At 41.0% G+C, this 21,019-nt stretch overlaps 2 protein-coding genes across 3 annotated transcripts in view; one reads left to right on the top strand and one right to left on the bottom strand.

The window, feature by feature from the left end:
- Positions 1 to 3,559: 3,559 nt before the first annotated feature.
- On the bottom strand, positions 3,560 to 12,076 carry LOC124121913. The gene is made up of 6 exons (XM_046485041.2): positions 12,013 to 12,076; positions 9,074 to 9,268; positions 8,514 to 8,699; positions 7,815 to 8,000; positions 5,355 to 5,457; positions 3,560 to 5,101 (listed from the first exon to the last, which is right to left on the bottom strand). Exons 1-6 carry the CDS (start codon positions 12,074 to 12,076, stop codon positions 4,696 to 4,698), a joined length of 1,140 nt encoding a protein of 379 aa, XP_046340997.2. The 3' UTR covers positions 3,560 to 4,695.
- Positions 12,077 to 19,557: 7,481 nt separating this feature from the next.
- Positions 19,558 to 21,019, top strand: part of LOC124133971 (receptor-type tyrosine-protein phosphatase epsilon-like) — a 35,802-nt gene continuing 34,340 nt past the window's right edge. For both annotated transcript variants that reach the window (XM_048396824.1, XM_048396823.1), the window contains exon 1: positions 19,558 to 19,769. In XM_048396824.1, the coding sequence (XP_048252781.1) occupies positions 19,682 to 19,769 (88 nt within the window). In that variant the 5' untranslated portion in view covers positions 19,558 to 19,681. The remainder of the gene's footprint in view (positions 19,770 to 21,019) is intronic.

Here is a 21,019-nt window from a genome sequence, read left to right as displayed (position 1 = left end):
TTGTCTAACTAGTCAACCAGTGCATATTCCTTACAAGGAAATATAACCTCACCATGTTTTGTATAAATAGATTACCGAGATTACACATCTACACATTCCCGTTCGTTAACAACAGGTTGTGAAAGGAAATTTAAGGTGTGGTTACGGGCTGCGTCATGGTGTACAAGGTGGTCCATTGTGATGCCAAGCTTTGACTTGTTAATCTGTACCGATTGTTATCAAGCGTAAAAGATAGCCAGGTTTACGTTTGTCTGTAAGCAAGTTTTGTTCTCGACATTGATATTACTGTTCTAAAATTTTAATGCACGCTTTTAATGTACCCAATCATATATGTTCCCAGCAACCCAAGAGACGACTATGCTTGTCGCAAGAGGCGACTAACGGGATCGGGTGGTCAGGCTCGCTGACTTGGTTGATGCATGGCATCACATCCTTATTGTATAGAGCCCGTGAAGATCCACGGTAGAATAGGTCTTCAGCAACCCATGCTGGGCCGTACAAGGCGACTATGCTTGTCGTAAGAGGCGACTAACGGGGTCGGGTGGTAGAGGCTCGCTGACTTGGTTGATGCTTGTCGTCGATCCCAATTGCGTGAATCGATGCTCGTGATATTAATCACTGGATTGTCTGGTCCAGACTCTCGATTATTTACAGACCGCCGTCATATAGCTGGAATACCGCTGAGTGCGGCATTAAACAACAAATCAACCAACAACAATCTTATTGCATAGATCGATGCTTATGATGTCAATCACTGGATTGTCTGGTCCAGACTCGATTATTTTCAGACCGCCGTCATAAAGCTCGAAACAAACATATATGTTCCCTGTGTGTTGTATCAGCAGATGACCAAGGCTATTACATAAACCCGGCGTACCATCAACTCATCAAAGACCCCAATCAGCCATAATCCCGTTGTTTATATTACTGGCTGCATCCTGTGTTCGTGTCACTGACTTCACCGATGATTGTCATCACTACCCTTGTGTATACATAACAGGCTTCTCCACTCCAGTATAACTACATCTGATATCTACTCTACTGTATAAACATTGTCCCCTACCTGAATATATACTTGTCAACCACACTCTGTATATCACTTGCTTGATAACGGTGTTAGAACCTACACCTAACCTAACCTTGTAATAAAGAAGTTGTTCATCCCTAAATTCTTATCCGTACTCAAATAAATGTGTAACGAAGTGTTATCCGTGTCCCATGTAATGGGATATGAGCGGAATGTGTGCTTATATAAGGAAAATGTATAGTGTAGGACTATTCACCATCTAAATCAGCACAGTATCTCAATGATACTTCAATGACAACTTGCTTTTACCTGAAGTCATCACAAGCAGATGGTGATTCATAAACGCTTGCTTGTGTTATAGCCGGAATCGTGCAATGGATAATGGAAAGGGTGTTGGCGCGTTTACATAATTTATTTGTTTAAAGAGATATGATTATTTGGTTATCGAGATATGATTGATTTTTGAATAAAGGTCCCATTATGAGTGCGTCAATAAGGGGATAACTTTCCTGGTGACAAGCACTACGTGGATGTTGACATGAATGGCATCTGTAAATAGGTATCGCTACATTTCTTGTATCGCCCGGGCATTACTCAGCTGCGAAAGCAACTACATGCAATAATACTGATAAAGTCCATCCCAGTAGCAGCTTTTCTAACATGGTCTACAAGGTCATTGTTTGCAAACCCGCATTCATTCCTCAATGGTAATAGAGCGGTCGTAGGAAAATCGTGGGTACGTCACGCTTCTGTTGTGCTGTCGCACGTGTGCAACTGGATATTCATGTAAAAGCTAAATATAACCATGAACTGATAACAGTAGTGATATCAATGCTGAATAATTTGAGCTGCTCACTTCCGCCTAATTTCACAATGTGCTGGTGAGAGTGTGTGGTTGTATGGTGTATGGTGGGTGGCGGGAAGTGGACACTGTTCTGAAGATGTATTTGTCACATCACTTCAATAAAGGCGACATTTGACGGATCGCGACTGTGGTTTATAGAACAATATCCTGTGTGGTTGTGTGGTGTATGGTGGGTGGCGGGAAGTGGGCACTGTTCTGGAGATGTATTTGTCACATCACTTCAATAAAGCCGACATTTGACGGATCGCGACTGTGGTTCATAGAACAAGCTCCTGATTTAGTTGCCATTGTTTAAATCTGCATACAGTAGTTAACATAATAGTAACACAATAGACGACTATGGTAGAAGTTAAATAAGTATTGGATCAAAACATCTGTCGTGCTCGACCTGGATCGGCTCTACTTGGGCGAAATGCTGTTTTGTGATAAACATATTCTTTTGCAGTCTCTGGAAATGTTTTGATATCATGCATGCTGCATGCATTTCTCACAATATGTCGCTGTGTTTTCATTATCCGAATTGTGTTGCTAAAGATGTACTTTCACAGGTCTTTAATTGGAATCTTACAAGCATTGATCCCCTTTATGCATATGTATAGGCAAACAGTCACACCCGTTGTTCAAAGCGTAAACGGCTGTACAGCTTGTGTATGTAGAAGTCATGAAATATAGGCTTGTTGCTATAGTTTGCGGTTACAATATTGTCACTGTTCCATTGGCAGATTCCATTGGGCTTGAGAGGCAAAAAAGTTTTAAAAAACTTTTTTCAGTAAATGTTATGTGTTGACTCCAAATTTAAAACGTGCAGGGATAACCAGAAAAGAGGTCTCACAGTTCGTTAATAACCACACAACATCAATGAATATTTGGCAATTTATATTTAAACACATAATTAGGTTTACAATAAAAAAAAGGAATACAATGGAAACGACAGTTTGGTGTGGGGTGTGGGTAATTTTTATTACTGGAGCAGGGAGAAGTGACTCAGACCGAAAAGAGATCGCAGGAGTGGGCTTTGACCCCAAACGTTTTTCCCCTGCTTTTTTAACGAAGCGGCGTGTCTCTCAGGTAACCCCATTTGTACTTGGCATCCCCCAGGGGAAGTACTGTAACCAGATAATCATACAGGGTACAGGTAAAGGAGTATAATCTTTGTAGGTAAGAGGTCTTGTCGTTCCCTCCAGCTTGGTGTGGTGCATCCTCTTTGGCTGGGATCCGATCCGCTTAGTCTGGAAGAAGGAATCGGTGTTGCACAGATACTGGTGTAAGATACAAGAAGCCGCCCATCGTCAATCATCTTGGCATGTCCGTATTGCCCCTGACACCAGGACAAGGATTGAGGTTCGTTGAAGTTTGCCAAGCAGTAGCAACTCTTGATGATGGATTGGAGCTGGTCGTAAAACTGGAACCCGTCCTTAGTGTGGAACGAAGGGTAGGAACGTACACCCGGATGTGATGAGTCAGAGGGCCAGAACTCTTTCCATTCCATTTTTGCCATGACAGCTTTCTGGTTTGATCAGCTCGTGAAGCATGGTAACAGTCTTGGTCGGGTCACATGTCATGACGTCCTAATATTTATATACACACTGTCTGTATGAAAAGGGTACGTTATTTTTTCCCACAACGCGAAGTATATGTAATTCTTTTTCAGTGAAACAGGATCTTGATTATTATTCCCAGGTACTAGAGGGTCAATTTCCAAAGGATATTGCTGAACGGTTGCATGCTGTTTATGAGTATTGAACGTTGGGTGAAGGAACATCAGCGTGGGAAAGAAGTGTCGAAGATGACCTCTCTTCTGGAAAACATTGGTGCGGTCCACAAATACAAATACCGTAGGCCCATTACACTCCAATTGTAAAGGAAAAGCATAGGCGTCTGGTATGGGCCAAGAGATACAATCGTTCATGCACATATATGAGTCAAAGGTTTGTGTTTATTAGGTGAATCATTTTATGCTTGTGTGAGGTGATGAGATCTGGATCCATCACTGATGCAAACAAGGTGTCCATGGAAACACTTCTGGTCTGGGAGTTGTGTTCACATGTAAACAAACCAGATAAATAAGTGATAAACCAGACATCCGGTCACTCAATAGCGCATTTACCAATTTTATTGGAAGTAAACAGTCATTAAAACAGCCACTAAAACTTTTCTGAATGTAAAATTTAAAGATAGACACTACCGTGGTCACAAGATATGATGAAGATCAAGAAATTGTTGCTGCTGTGGTAGGTTGGTTGACAGAGTAGGATTCGACACTATACAAAACTTGGAAAACTGGCATTGAGATGTGACGGAACCAGTGCATTGAACTCCAAGAGGACCATATTTAAAAGACCTCAAAGCCAATTGATACAATACTTAAATTTTGAAGAAAGACCACACAACACAAACAAAACTGGAACTCCAATGCAACATACCACTATTCTATCTTGCCAGACTGTACCAGACTAATAAATAAAGTGACAAACCAATTTCCACAATAACAAAAGTGTAGAGCTGCTGACATATTGGGAAAAATAAATCTGACCATTGGAAAGTTTAAATTATTCCTCTTTTCATTCTTGTGGATACTTTGTACAAATCTTAACCAATCAAATGAACACCAAAGCATTCCACTTTTGAAAATACCTGTTATTAAATTATTGCATGTTGGTCACTCTGAGCGTTCATTTCAAACTTGTGTAAGGTATTGTCATCCACTGTAATTAACGACTATATGGTTTATACTGACGATACTGCAACATGAATCTCTTCATAGGGTATATATGTTTACCCGAATGAGTCACAGTTACCAATCTTATGTACGGATATTTAGGGTATTTTCATACAGACCCAAATCCGTAGTATTTACATACATGCTTGCTTGTGCCGAATCCTTCATGTGTTGAACATCATAACCGGTGTTGACATAACATGATCTTCCATTTGACCTATCTTGTTCAATATCATAGTCGATGTTGACATATGTGCATACGTCATCCTGTATGTTCTCATAGCTGGTAGTAGCTGTCGTGTTAACATACATGGATGTGTGATCAGACCCGTGTTGTACATTCTCGTACATCATCCCATTGGTGTTCTGAGGCTTTGTGGGATCCAGGTCAGAGTATTTGTGTTCCCGGGGTTCCGCGACACATCCTTCATAAGATGCCACAACTGCTTCTTCAGCGTCCTTAGCTGCAGACCGTCGTCGTTTCGTCCTCCTGCAAGATCGCATTATGATTATGATCTTACATCAGGGCGTCCAAACAAGTATGTATTCGTACATCTCAGTCCGGTTAAATGTTAAAACCTAATTTCTGACCGAATAGATATGGTCATAAAAGTAATAGTCTAAATGACCAGAGGTAATATCTACTGTGTCGACAAAGGCTCTAATATGCTTTTATCATAACCTATTCAATACCTGTGTGACATATACTATAGTGTAAGAATGGTGTGATAGTTTAACCATACCTTACACTCACAACAGTTACAACTGCAACAACAGCGACCACACCAACAGTCCCAGCAGCTACTACAATGATGTTCAGTAAAGGGAAGTTGTCATCGTGGTCCCCTGAAAGTGTAAATATTCCAAATACAAGAAAATAATACAATATGCATTTTAACACAGGGCGGATAAATATCAAACTATTATTTATAAGCAAAGCCAGTTTTAGGCATATTGATCTTTGTTTTGAGCAAATGGCATGCATCTTCAGTGTATAAACATTTCAACAGACAAAATACAAACATCTTTTGCACCTGTCATCTTGCAGTATGTGAGATTCAATGTTGCTCCTTCATAAACAGGGGGACACGGGTGGCCCATTTGTCTAAGGCGCCGCGATTCGCTATTCAGAGTTGCATCACTTGGGCACGACAGAAACCTATGATTGTGGGTTCGAACCCGGGTTCGCCCCGATTATGTTTCTAGGTTTGTCAGCACCATACCCATGCTCGTGGGTTTCACCGAAGTGGTAAACGTCTCAGACCTGCAACACTTCTGGCTTTCCTCCCACATCAAGCTGACACGCCGTGATATAACTGGAATACTGTTAAAAGCGGCGTTAAACCCAACTCACTCATTCACTCTCATAAACAGAACAGTATTTCACGCATGCTGAGAATAATCACCGAATGTGTACACGAAAAGGTTTGGACCATTATCACTATGTCTAACAAACCCTTTATGTAACTCGCTGGATAGTTACTTCCAGTGACATTTTAGAATTGATCATTCTATACCATATTATCCATGATTATAAATGAACCCCTTACTTTCTGATAATGTAGTTATGCAGCTAATTCTACAATATGTGCTTACCTGGCACAGTTACGGTTGGCAATTTTCTGTCTGTGGTTGTTGTACATGTAGCTGTTGAATTAATTGTCATGAAGCTTAACGTGTATTAACATGTTTGTTTTTCAGTTATTCAAAAATGGCAACATTGGCCATTATATTGGCCATACCGGGCAGACTTTCTTTCCACCACGGGACTGAGGCGGTCATTTAAGAATAGCAGCGATATAATTGTTTTCTGTACCATTCAAACGGAAACATGTACGTATTTTACTACAAGTATTGCCGGGTGTTCTGCGCAGTCGCTAGAGGCTTTCGGAATTTGAAACAGTTCATGTTCGCTTCCTTCTATCGGTCAAACATTTGTAGTCCAGTATGGTGCTCTTCGTTACACAACCAGTTCCCGTCACTGTGGACACGGCAGCATGTTCTCAGATAATTATATTGGCCATACTTAACAGTATTTGAGGGTGGAAACCAGACAAATCAATTATTCATTTTGTATGACACATGTACATGTACATTCAACAATATCGATGTGTTGGTATATTTTCCCTATTCTAAAGTTGCAGAAATCGACGAAGGAATAGGATATGAGAGAATGACGTCGGTAGAGTGAATTGACCCGTGAAGTGTCACCTGACGTGTAATCTGTAGGGCAAGCAAGGTGTCTTCATGTGTAATTCACGGGACAGAAACACCTGCATGGCCATCCTCTAACTTACACTCTAGTCTGCTCAGATTGACGACGGTATGTAACTATTAGAAATGCAACACAAAGACTTTACTTTCTTTGAAAACACATTATTTACAAATGAATACTTTTGAGAAAGGTATTTGTACCATGTGTCCCCGGGTTTATCAGGTTAACAGTTGACTTCCCTTTGACAGGCGCTACTGCTGGGACAGTATGCGCTCACCCTTTAGGAAACACCTAAAATCATCACTGTATATTACATGTGTGTGTGTGTGTGTGTGTGTGTGTGTGTGTGTGTGTGTGTGTGTGTGTGTGTGTGTGTGTGTGTGTGTGCGTGCGTGCGTGCGTGCGCGCGCGCGCGCGCGTGCGTGCGTGGTAATCCGCATGAATGACGAATTTATTTTGAAATATTGACATATCATGCCGCAGTTTAATATTGACATCCCTCTCACACATAATATACTGACACCGTTAATGTCTTTTGGTATGACGTGACCGAGGATCGAAATATAGACTTTTCGCTCTCCGGGCAGACTTTCTTTCCACCACGGGACCGAGGCGGTCATTTAAGAATAGCTGCGATATAATTGTTTTCGTAACGTATTTTACTACAAGTATTGCCGGGTGTTCAGCGCAGTCGCTAGAGGCTTTCGGAATTTGAAACAGTTCATGTTCGCTTCCTTCTATCGGTCAAACATTTGTAGTCCAGTATGGTGTTCTTCGTTACACAACCAGTTCCCGTCACCGTCGACGCGACAGCATGTTCTCGGATAATAGGTACCTGATATACGTCATGAATCACTAAATGGGACCAACTAGATGTAAGGTCTGAAGCCCTGTGCTCATTTACAAAACGAGGGACCTTAAAGGAATATCTAAAGATGAGAAGAGAATAGAAAACATATTTTACAGTATATCACACAAATAGTCTTACCTGAATCAACGACTTGTGATACGCCACTGTCCATTGTTGAACTGGACAAGGTTCGAATTGAGGATGAAGATGTGGTCGTTGACTCCATTAGGGTATTTGTTGAAATTCTTGTTTTGGTGTTTTGAGGCATTGCAATGGTAGATGTAAGGGTAGATGAAGCCGTTCTAGATGTCGTAACTGGTGTCCCTGTTACAGTCATATCATTAATACATAGACAATCACAACTATCGTTTTATATCTCAAATATTATATTTTATATAAACTGTTGCCGAATCATTTTAAGACCAAACGATCGTAGACGAGCCGGTGGCCACGGCCGTTTAAGGGTCTCCTTGCCGTCATAAAACAACTATGACTTTATTTACTGGGTATTTAATAAATATTGTTCTCAAGAAAAATGTAGATGCAGTTAGATAACCATCCGAATACGTCAATGTAATCATGATCAAGTCAAAGGTGTTGTGAGACTTGTTGTAATATCTACACACATTCAGGTTCGATCAATCAATCTATTGTGTATATTAACAAGATAAAAAACCACTCGATGATGACTAAAACATGCCAAATACTGTATGACAATTGAAAATGTTTTCAAGATTCATTCATAGTGGAGTGAAGCCAGACTTTGAAACGTTGTGCTTGTCACGATAGATTGGATATGAATATATGTAGATGCGTTTAGTACAGTACTTCTTTTACCGAAGATTTCCACCTCACAGAGACTTAGATTCAGCATCCCCCCATCAGGTCGGCGATACATCAGGAGGTTGTCTCCCGTCACTGGTACACCACAGTTGAGGGTGTACTCTGACATCCATGTGTAGGAGCTGTCCACAGTGTGACATATTCTGCCACCTACAGACACAATAACATCCTTCTGTGGACCTGAAATAGGTATTGAGGAACGTGAAGAAACTAGTATATTATCATGTAAATACTTCATCGGTATTGTACTTAATACCTATATTGATACAGAAAGACCGGGATGTGACATATTGTGCCACCTACAGACACAATTATGTCATCATTTTGATGGAACGGGAACAAAACAGCTTGCAATAAATACTGTTTCAGGTGAATATACTATTACTGTTAACAATAATACACTTCTAAGCTTGCTCTATTAACTATATGATTCATATAAAGTACAACCCTACAATATTGATGTTGAAATATGTCACTTTCTCGTAACTCATGCCCTTATGCTGATGTCCTTTCGATATTTTGCGCCCTCTTCAACACTGGTATTGTTACTGTACCTTCCCAGAATATCTTTATCCCGTGGACTGTCCTATTCTGTCCAAACTCAGCCTTCCATGCCGGATGTAGGGACGAGACTGATGCACACGGCCCTGACGTCACACCATCAGTGATCCAGGCTCCCTGGCCGGTGATGGTGTAGGTATTGTTGTTCACAGATGTAAGGTAACTCGTTGCTTGTGGGGCTATATTCACTGTAATAATAAACATGATCATTATTGGTTGTAAATTAAGAACGTCACAAGTTGTATCATCTTTCAGTGTAAACCTCCGGTTACTGTTAGATCCTCGTCTCATCGTCTACGGGCATTAGGGGTGATACCAATGTTGTCCATCGTGTTAGACTGGCTTGTTACAAAATACCAACTAGTACTTGCGCGTCAGCCATTGCACAACACCTAAAACGGAACATATCTCAAGTTTCAGCGAAAGGTACACTGATACCTTAATGTTAGTTTATTGTTTTTGCTGTGTAACAAAGTATAAAAGGGTATTTCAGTTAATGATCCCGTCGTTGGACTGTATACACGTAACGTTGTGTACTTTATGCAATTTCGTTGATACAGAAGAATGGCAAACACATCAAGACACACCCATTACAACTAGTTAAATCCCAATATCGGTGCCAAATTGAATGAGTTACAGAATGCATGAATGGAAGTTAGAATGAAAGAAATACGACCTCTGTAAAGTACTTATTAACTATTACAATAACACAATCCTTAATGTATAGATGCGTATTTTGAATATTTCAATGTGATTTGGTGCACGTAATGCTTTTTTCGTTATGTTCCTTCTGGGGATGTGGGTAGCGTAATCTACACTTAGAGTCACCTAACATTTATGGAAGCCAATGTTGTAAATAACATATTACACTTTGCATATTGCATAGTGCATATTTTATTTATACTTTTCGAAAAAAAGAAAGAAACACAAAGCCATATTTGTGTTAGGCAGGAAAATGAATTTATGCGAGGAACCGTACAAGGTATTAAGCCAAAATGTTGTGGAGAGAACACTTGGTGATTGTAGCTAGGCATCTCAGTTATCGGTATATAGGAAAAGTCCAAGGTGAAGGTCAGCTACCATTAATAACGCGTCTGTCCCCCGTTGGAATCGATAGCGGCCTGACATCTCCTGCCCATGGAAGAGACGAGTATGCGAATCACATCCTGGGGAATGGTAGCCCACTCGGCCTGCAACGCAAAAGCCAACTGCTGCAACGTCTGGGGTTGTGGTTTACGTCGGCGTAGCCGTCTATCCTATTCATCCCACAGGTGTTCTATCGTGTTCAAATCCGGGGATCTGGAGGGCCAGGGGAGAACATCAACGTTGTTGTTGCGTGGACAGGCTCGTGTCATCTGTGCTGTATGCAGTCGAGCATTGTCCTGCTTGAATACACCGTTGCCGTTGGCTGCAATTTAGGGGACGTGCGGTAGGAGAATTTCGTTGATGTATCGTTGAGCCCTAAGATTGCCCTGGATATGGACCATACCTGTCTTGCCATGATGAGAGAAAGCCGCCCACATCATAACGCTACCCCAACCAAACCTGTCAACTTCCTGTACGCAGTTTCAGGCGTAACGTTCTCCCCGACGTCTGTAGGCCCGTGCTCTTGCATCCCATCAACAGGAGGAGGAATCTTGATTCGTCTCTGAACCCGACATCTCTCCATTGCAGTTGTGATGACGACACCAATGCAGTCGTTGGTGACGATGTTGTCGATTCAATGTGACGTGTCGAACAGGACGTCTTGCTCGTAGACCTGCTGCTCTTAAATGGTTTTGTACGGTCTGATTTAAGATTCTGCGCAGTCCGGGTATTTGGGACGCGGTTGAGGTGACTGTGATCGTCCTTTCACGCAGGTGGCGCAGTCGGATAGAGCGATCTAGGGCGGGGATGGTTATTCTTGGTCGTCCCGACCGTGGCCGATCAATGTTGACCCATGCTGTTGAAACCGATCCCATAACCTTGTGATCGTGCTTGGCGCTACATAGAAAACCCTGGCTACAGCTGATCGGGATTCCCCTGCCTGCAAGCGGCCTATGACATTGTTTCTTTGCACTTCTGTTAATCTTGTTGTTGAACTGTCATTGTTCGATAGACGCAGATGCCAGGCAATCAAAAACCCTGCACTTTAATACCGTTCATAGTGCTGCTGCACGTGCAGTGCGTGCAGATCCATGGCCCTTTTGTTAATGCACTGTGTGCGTTTTTCTGAATCGTACGTGTTTCCCGACTAATCGTTTGCATGTCCTTGTGATCATTTTGATCCGGGAAATTTGTCACTGACACTATGCGCCAATAAACCTCTTCATTTTGCACCTCTTGGTCCGCTAATTTTGCTTTTAAGGCCACAAATATCAGTTTCAGCGTTTCTTATTTTGAAGAGTATATTTTGGATACCTTATTTTAATACTGTGTGTTACAACGGTAATGGCGACCTGCGCCATTCTTGCCGTAAAAGGTTGCTAACTACGCTTGTCGTAAGAGGCGAATAACGGGATCGGGTAGACAGGCTTGCCGACTTGGTTGATGCATGTCATCGCATCCCAACTGCGTGGATCGATGCTCATGATGTCAATCACTGGATTGTCTGGTCCAGATTCGATTATTTACAGACCGCCGTCATGGCTGGAATATTGCTGAGTGCGGTGTTAACCAACAAACAAATTAAACACACAAATACTATTGCATATACAATGAATACTACGTCTAAACATAACGAGTTATTCCTAGCTCGATAATAGAGAAAAGATAACACCTTAAATTGCTGATAATCCTTCAGCTCAGAATATCGCCAAACCTTACATTTATATATAATGATATTTTTTTTTTATATTTCGCTGCTCGTGTTCCAAAATGGCATAGGTAATGTGTCGGGATTTTGCATAACAATACGTGTTGTAATATGTTGTATCAAATATAAATATCTCACCACAGTATACGTAGTTCTGTTCCAGCATCAGAGCTACGAGAAAGACGACACGTCGAGCACACATGGTTTAACAATGACTGGTTGGATTCAGATCCATGCAACATCTGCATCATTTCACTCAGGACTGCCATAAAACAGGGATGTAGTATTCTAAACAGGGTTTTATATTGAACCTATCCAATCACAACAACAATTATGACTTTGTAATGAAATGTATCCATTTCGAATGTTTCCTCGTTGTCAACAAAGAGTAGGCCGTGGAAGTGTACAGTTATGTATGCTTGCTTAGTATGCATGCGTAGTATACATTAAAGGGCCTCGATCAACAAGTTAATCTTAGTCTTACTACTGCTGTAACCCGAACATCGCCATGGTGTGTTTATTATGGAAATAGAACTCTCTGTAAATGTGTAAAATATGAACCGATTTTATGAATCAAATAAGTTAGATACTTGTGATATTTTTATTGTTTTGCCTCCGAAACTACTAGGTAAATACTTTTCATGATGAAAAAGTACAAGAAAAAAGGGTTTATTTTCGTGTGAACTTGCCCTTTAAGATATTCATTGTGCAAAGATTTCCTTTTTGGACGAGACCCTGTACAATGACAACATTACAATTTCATTTGTGCTGTTTTAAATGTTGACGAGGTCAGTTATATGAAGAAAATGCTCAGCTGGCAAGTCTGCGTATAATTTGAATATCCGGGTACATCATGATCACACAGTTGCTCTGCTTAGAATGTGCATGTATGATAACTTCTTTATATACACTGATGCTACTTCGCACCAGTATGACACACCTGTGATAGCTTCTATTGTTTGAGCGCTTAGTTATTTTCAGGGAATGGAGAGGTACTCGGACATTCTCCAAAATAGCATCTTTATAAACTTCGAGGGATGTGTAAATCAGGACGAGTTTATTAAGAAACGAGTTTGTGCCCAGACGAGTACATACCATTTCCCGGGTTCGAATTTAATGTAACTACCTTTTCGGATCCTAATCGCATTTGCTAGGCACGCTATATTAAAGTCTCTGCGATATCTTTGTGTCAAAGTATCTCGGGTTATACAAATTACGAACTGTACAATATAGGCTCATATCCATTAAACATTTGTGATTCATAGAGTGTAGAATAAAATGTCATATTTCTATGTATCTTATGAGGAAAGCTTCCTGCTTACATATTAATATAGTGAATTGCGACGGTAAACTGATATCGGTAATTTGTTATGCTGTGTAATCATGTTTACCCTTTATTCCCCATGAGTATGAATGTATTGTTGATTGGTAGAATAATTAACTGTATGACTAAACAGTATGTTTATGAATTTGTCCAGTGTAAGGGTGTGTCACAGTTACATCGGTGCTCTTGTGGAACACATACATCCCCAACAATAGTGAATCAATAATCGGATCTGCACTGTATATGTATCGGAAATATAGAATATAATGTTATGTCGCTCTTAGAAATAGTCAATGCATGAGAATAACCAGTGTGTGTGTGTGTGTGTGTTGGTGTGTGTGTGTTGGTGTGTGTGTGTGTTGGTGTGTGTGTGTGTGTTGGTGTGTGTGTGTGTGTGTGTTGGTGTGTGTGTGTGTGTGTGTGTGTGTGTGTGTGTGTGTGTGTGTGTGTGTGTGTGTGTGTGTGTGTGTGTGTGTGTGTGTGTGTGTGTGTGTGTGTGTGCTCTCGTGTGTGAAGAGTAAGAGTAAGTGGGTTAATTACATACGAGTTTTCCAGTGAGTTAGAACTTGACTATTCTATACACGGTTGTGAATTAACTCCAGTTTAATCTTTTATTCTGAATTATTGCTTTCATTGCTCAACAAGAGCTTGGGTGGTGCACAGGAATTGTAAAGTTTGCTTATGCACGTCACATACGATAATAACGTCATTGTAACATCTGGCTAGCGTTGTCGAGTAAAGCGTGGATCCAGTCGTCTAAGAAATCTGCACATCTCACTGTGAACAGTTACATCCATTAGGCGTTTCAGAATCGCATAATCGCCTTGCCCGATATCATATCCTTGCTTTTGGTAACGTATGAACCTATATCGCTTCAGGTTTCCCTCTAACCTCAAGCCGACATTTGATATTACAACTGTATCGCTGTTCAAAGCGGCGTTCTACCCGTCTCACCACTCACCACTGTCAGATATTCGAAGTCTCTTTGTCTATAGCTAGCCAGCTTAGCCAGTATTCAAACGTGAACAGCGTTTGTCGTGGTTATCGTTTTTAGGTAAGCACGTCAGGGGCATGTAGTCAGTCCTGTACCAGCTCTTCACAAATGACCACAAATTGTGTAATTATCCATTTCGCGAACGCCTGCTGTCATCACTGGTTTTCAGTTATCTATTCTTATCATTTTCACTTCTAGTTTGCCTTTTACACGTAATGGAATCAGTCTCGCCTTATAATCGCGACTTGTTATTCTCTGGCGTTGACGTTTAATATTTCCTTAATTGATACATTATGTGTTTGTATCTAACTTCAGCTTCGACCAACAATTCGAGTAAAGGCGATCGTCCTTTTACAGCATGAGATAGGTACAAGTCGGTGATCAAGACAAGTGTTTCTGGGACTTGAGTGTTTTAAAGTCAATGTGTTCTACTGTTCACCACTAGTTGTATACTGTTGACACCATTATGGTGTACCGTATACACGGAGGTGGTTCACATGTACATTGTAGAGTTTATACGGGATGCTAATGTTGGTGATTGGATGGGAAATGTTTCGAATTCTGTTTTTATGTTTTGGTTTAACGTGAAATAGGTGGTTTCAATAGAGTATATTCATACAGAAATATCAAGCATATTTTAAAAACGCATTGAATTCCACTCGTTTATGAATATGAAACGACACATCCAGAGAAAAGATATTTCCCGCGTCGTAAAAGATCCCATTTGGTGTAAAAAGCAAAATAACGGTGAATGGGACACAAGGTGTTCGCGAAAAAAGTAAACATATTCCAGCCCTACCGGTAGCAACACGTCACTCGTAATTTGCATAAAAATGTACGTTTATTATCTGAACAAAGTCTATACAATAATAAGAGGGAAGCATCTTTTTCCTCACAGACAGTTCCGCGCATTACATTTTACGTACACTTCAGTGACTATTGACCAATTACAGAAAATCTAACTCGAATGTCTGCAGAGAGAGAAAATATTATCAAGACAAGTTGACAAAAGTTTTAGATATTAAAGGCCTGCATGGCGAGCTGAAAGTACACCATGTACATGAAGCAATACTGAGGTACAGTTGAGTTATAACTGATACAGTTAGTAGGTCCTACAACCTTATATAATGAAACATTTCCTGAGTTTAGTTTTGAGTGAGTATCAAGGCGTGTCAGCTTAATGTGGGAGGAAAGCCCTAAGTGATGCAGGTCTCAGACGTTTACCACTTCGGTGAAACCCACAAGCACGGGTATAGTGCTGATAAACCTAGAAACATAATCGGGGCGAACCGGGATTGGAACCCACAATCATTGGTTTCTGGCGTGCCCAAGGGACGCAACTCTGCACAACGAATCGCGGCGCCACCCGTGCCCCAAAGTTTAGTTTTGACTGAAACATGTTATTGAATAGTGTCTTGGCGAACTGTTGCTACCTGTAAATTGTTTGTTAAATGAAGCTTAAATTTCCAAAATCAATCGTTTCAATAAAACTGTTGATCTTCTTTTATTGGGATTCACGGGGACCTTCTAAAAGAAATGTGATTATTTATGAAAGAGTTACAGCTTCGAGATTATATGTAGGAATTTCGATACATTGTGTAAATCAACACACGAAAAGTGTCAATATTCATACATGAATGACTCATTTACCTAATATCTCTGGACATTAACTGCTCACATCATGAAGGCATTGGCGGCTCTTGCAAGGGCCCATGCAACACACATGGTACAAAGCTGTAAAGTTCTCCATTCTTCGTTGAAACGTTTTGTTTCCCCCATGCTTGGCAATATAACATGACGTTCTTTGTCGCTACGTCGTCATCTGATACAATCAATATATTGTAATGTTTCACACCTTGAAGCCAGTAATTTCATACTTTGCATGGCTATATGCAGTACATGCCTATGTTTCTTGCATTATATTGCGAGACATACTGGCATCGTAGTTGCCAGTGTCCTGTGTATTCAATGTTCTGGGGCCAATCCCAGAGCATAATATCCGCCGAAGATAGTGATACCTAGTGACCATACATTGTCTATCTTCTACTTCACTCCAGAACACATGTGCTTTGGAGTCCTGACTTGGGCTAAATATAGCGCAGCGTTAGATCGGCTTCCTTCGACACTATAGACCATCTGCTGAACAGATTACTGATTATATTTTGAATGTCTGGGTATGACTGCTTTAAATCGAACAATTTATGATGATAACAGTCTGTTCTGTTAGATGACGTAACTTCCGAGAAGACTCTGCTATAATTTGGTGTCTTTCAAGGATCTGTACCAGGTCCAATATTGTTCATCATATACACAGCGCCACATAGAGATACACAACTGTATTTTGCGTTCAAACCAAATAGCAGCAGATTCATTCATGAAACTGTTTCTTCAATATCTTCAATATCACTTGTGTGTCAAGTGAAGGAAAAACGGAGCTGTTCCTTATTTGTTCAAATCATTTTTATTCGGGAATATATCCTGCTGCCCTAGTGATTGGTGAATCAGCAAACTGCCAGGAGCTGAACCCCAAAACCTAGGAGTCATGTTCGACAAAGTCTGAGTGAGTGAGTGAGTGAGTTTGGTTTTACGCCGCTTTTAGCAATATTCCAGCAATATCACGGCGGGGGACACCAGAAATGGGCTTCACACATTGTACCCATGTCGGGAATCGAACCCGGGTCTTCGGCGTGATGAGCGAACGCTTTAACCACTAGGCTACCCGACCGCCCCTGACAAAGTCTGAAGTTAAGAGTCACAGGTCAGTTGTATTTGTAAGCGTGCCTACATTAACATCAGGAACAATATCCTGAAAAGACATTTCATCAACATGGTTTCAGCATCAACACTTCTAACACAAAAGTAATCTATCAGTTTCATTGCTTTTACGTTCTTTTATATGGACCTCCTCAACGAATGATCACCAAACTACTTCACAGGCCCACCGTGATTCTGCTGGGTTACTGCTAAAAGCGGTGCAAAATCTAAATTCCTCACTCACTCGAATGGCCAGGGTTATTAGTCGTGCAAGTAAATATAGCCATATTATCCCTGTGCTCAAAGAACTTCACTGGCTGATACTAACACACGTAATCCATTTCTACATTCGGACTCTTGTTTTAAAGGCACAGTATGACTAGCACCAAAATAGTTCAGTGAGCTCATAAAAGAGCACATTCCAACTCTGTCAATAACATTAGGTAGCCAAATCATACCAAAATCACGCACCAATCATCAAAGATCAAGCCTTAGCCAAAGCTGGACCAGGGCCAACTTGCACAAAGCGATCTTAGCGCTAAGACTATTGTATGCCTATGCTATAAGTATGGGAGTTACGATCATCTTAGCGCTAAGATCGCTTTGTGTAAGTGGGCCCTGTACTGTGGAAAAAGTTTCCAGATCATCTCCGATGTATGCAAGAACTATATTCATTTAAGACCCAGCTAGAAACTAATTTCTTCAGACAGGCATATCCCTTAACCATGTGTCAGGGCAGTTCTCCAGGAACCTCTGGACTAGAACAGAATTCTGACAGTTTTGTATGAGAATTGTAACCAAGGATGAGACTTGGGTCCAATACTTTGATCAAGAGTGAAACTTCAGAGCAAACAGAGGACACTTTTGGCCTCCCCAACCAAGCCGCGAGACCTTAGTTGGCAAAGTCATGGCTTCGCTTTTCTGCGACTGTACGGGGGCAATCATGACCATCTGCAATGAGGCAACAGCATGAATCTATGTCAGTTGAGAGAAGCGATTGCTGTACTTGCGTTTGGATCCGTTAAACCCTCCTTCAAATATCTACCAAATCTGAGGTTCTCTCAGGAATGTGGTCTGGCCGGTGCTACATGCTTGACGTGACTGTTCGTGTGAGACGCGTCTCATTTACCAGTCATTTCGTATTAAAAAAAACAAACAGTCAACGCTAGCGTTGGAAATTGTTGGTCATCCATGAGCTCATGTTCCTCAACATTCAGATTTCGACCTTACTCTAACTCAGAGGCCCAGGATCAATCTCCTCGTTTCGATCCTTGCTATCTCGTTATATGATTCAGTCTGTTTCCTTGTTTACAGTTTTAGCTTATCGGTAATTGGGTTATCGTTACAAACGAATATGATTAATTACTACAATGTTCTGGGTTCTGAGTTTCTAATCTATTTGCTAAAACGCACCCAAGTACTGTCACGTGTCTGTTATCACTGCACGTTATCGTGATTGACTGTCTGCTTATGTCTGGCAGTTTATCTCCACATTCCTTTTATTCAGAGTCACCCTGCCTACCTAAAATTGTCAAATTCACCATGGACCTCCTTTGAAGTGGGGGCACGGGTAGCCCAGTCGTCTAAGGCGCCGCGATTCGCTGTGCAGAGTTGCGTCCCTTGGGCACGCCAGAAACCTATGATTATGGGTTCGAATCCCGGTTCGCCCCGATTATGTTTCTAGGTTTGTCAGCACCATACCCATGCTCGTGGGTTTCACCGAAGTGGTTAACGTCTGAGACCTGCATCACTTCGAGCTTTCCTCCCATATTAAGCTGACACGCCGCGATATAACTGGAATACTGTTAAAAGTGGCGTTAAACCCAACTCACACACTCACTCACTCCTTTTAAGTAAACCTCCTATCAAAAAGAGTTTCCTTCTCCCTTGCGAACTCAACAAAAGTAGAACCAACCTTTTTCTTAGCAGACCTAAACTTTTGCCTGTAAGCTTCAGGAACCAATTCATAAGCCTTCAACATTTTAGCCTCAACAACCTGCTAATCAGAACTCCTGTCAATAGGTATGCTAATCAGAACTCCTGTCAATAGGTAAGGCAGCATAAACTTCCTGAGCTTTTCCCCTAAACACACTTTGCAACAGCACGGTCCGCTTTTTTTCAAACTGTCAGCCATCTTTTTCAAAATGTAAAAAAAACTTCTCAACAGAAGTCGAACAAAGGCGCGTTTACGAATGTGGAAGAAGAGACGTTTTGATTGGTTGTTGAATTAACGCTCATGGGCGAGAGAAATTCTGTGCGAAACTGGCGATACTAGAGCGGAAGAGGGATACGCCACTTCCGAAAGCTTTGTGGCGAAAAGGTCCAGGGTGTTTATGATAATATTCGAGGAAGACCAAAGGGATACATGTCCACTTGCCCCACCCTTTGGCCTTTCCCTAACATACCACGCGAACTGCCAAATATGGCGTAAACCCATCTAAACCCCACCATCATACATTCACCTGAGGTGATGGGATTACGATGTATACATTGTGCATACAACGTGCATGATATAACCTATATACCACAGTACACAAAATCACGACGACAGGGGCCAGCTCGATCTGACACCGATAACAAGGACTGGTTGAAGTTACACGACAGTAACACACGATAACAGACTGATAGTGAAGATGGTCGCGTCAACTCGTTGGGGGCAATGTGGGTTTTGCAAAGATAACGCCTATTTACCTTCCTGCTTACCCACAGCTATGAGGGCACGTTAGCGTTTTAAAATGTTCAGACGGAAGAACGTATGGTACTTTCTGTGGATTTTCCCCGTTGTAGTCATTGTATGCAATCAGCAATTGCCACCGCATACAGGTGAGTATTATCTTTTATCTATGTTTGATTAGTGATACATATAACATTTTCAAACATTGCGGGTGTGCGTCAAATTTTGTTATTTTAAATAATTTGAAAAGGATTCAATGTAGTTAATCTTCTGGACTATTCATAGTGTATGAACAAATTGTTGATAAAGTTAAAGTTAATGCATATTTGAAAGCGCTATGGACCAGGAAACGTAGGATCTCATCCATTGTTTGATTATGCCATTGCATTCCACAGTGACGTCATTTCTATCTCACAGTTGTACACGTTTAAAAGAGAGTTTTAACATTATAGCCGAAACTTTTACTGCAACTATTTAATAAATCAAATCAATTTTCATGTACATCAGCCGCCACACCCAAAATAAAATACAATACAATATTCTCCCACATGTTTCACTTTGCCTGTATATTGAAATTAGATAAACGTCTAAAACAGCTACAACTTTTCAGAGATCATCAGTTACATTCCTGGCATTATCAGCAAGAGACGAACAGCATGTATCTATCTATACATGGCTACATTTCGGTTGAGGTTCAACTTGTATTCTAGGTGCAACTAATCTTCCATTTTCACAACGAGCACGAATAACATACAGGGTGCAACGAATTCGTATTTGTGTATTTGTGCTTTATCAACTGTGTAACTCTTCAGCAATGGGCATATCGCTTGTCTGAGAAGATACTGAATCTGTTTACTTCGTCTTCACGTATCACCACGTCTGTCAACTGAGTGCTAATATACTAAAGAATCAAAGATAAGATAAATAGCAGTAGAGGGAGGGAGTTTATCGCACCTTTGAACAGCAATTTATTTATGTCTAACGAGCCACTATTTGAATAGATTATAGTGCAAGGATCATGAAAACATGTAATATATGTATATTACATCATTATGTAGCCAGTATGATGTACAGTTCGATTGCTGAGAAAAACAGTGTGAAAAATGTAAACTTAGCGCTATTGCGTTTAATAAAAAGTACGTATTTTTAAGTCAGTATTTGTAACAACACAAACGAATCTTATGTGCGATAACGAGGAGGCGTGGCTTAATTAACACGGTCGATAAGGCCTCCAAGCTGTTTGTGTAATACCACGAGCCGGGTATTGAATAGATATATTACCGGAATTCAATGTAAGTCAAATAAGTCACTCTCATCGGTGGGTTTCATCGATGCCCCGGCGTTCCACAGATTTTTGCCCACCTCTGTGACACATCAGTGCAGTAGTCATGAAACCAAA

This window comes from Haliotis rufescens, unplaced genomic scaffold (assembly GCF_023055435.1).
Source record: "Haliotis rufescens isolate VD_foot unplaced genomic scaffold, xgHalRufe1.0.p SCAF_16, whole genome shotgun sequence".
In the NCBI taxonomy this organism is placed as follows: Eukaryota; Metazoa; Mollusca; class Gastropoda; order Lepetellida; family Haliotidae; genus Haliotis; species Haliotis rufescens.
Note: the sequence above shows the minus strand (reverse complement) of the source record. Positions and strands in the feature narration are given on the sequence as shown.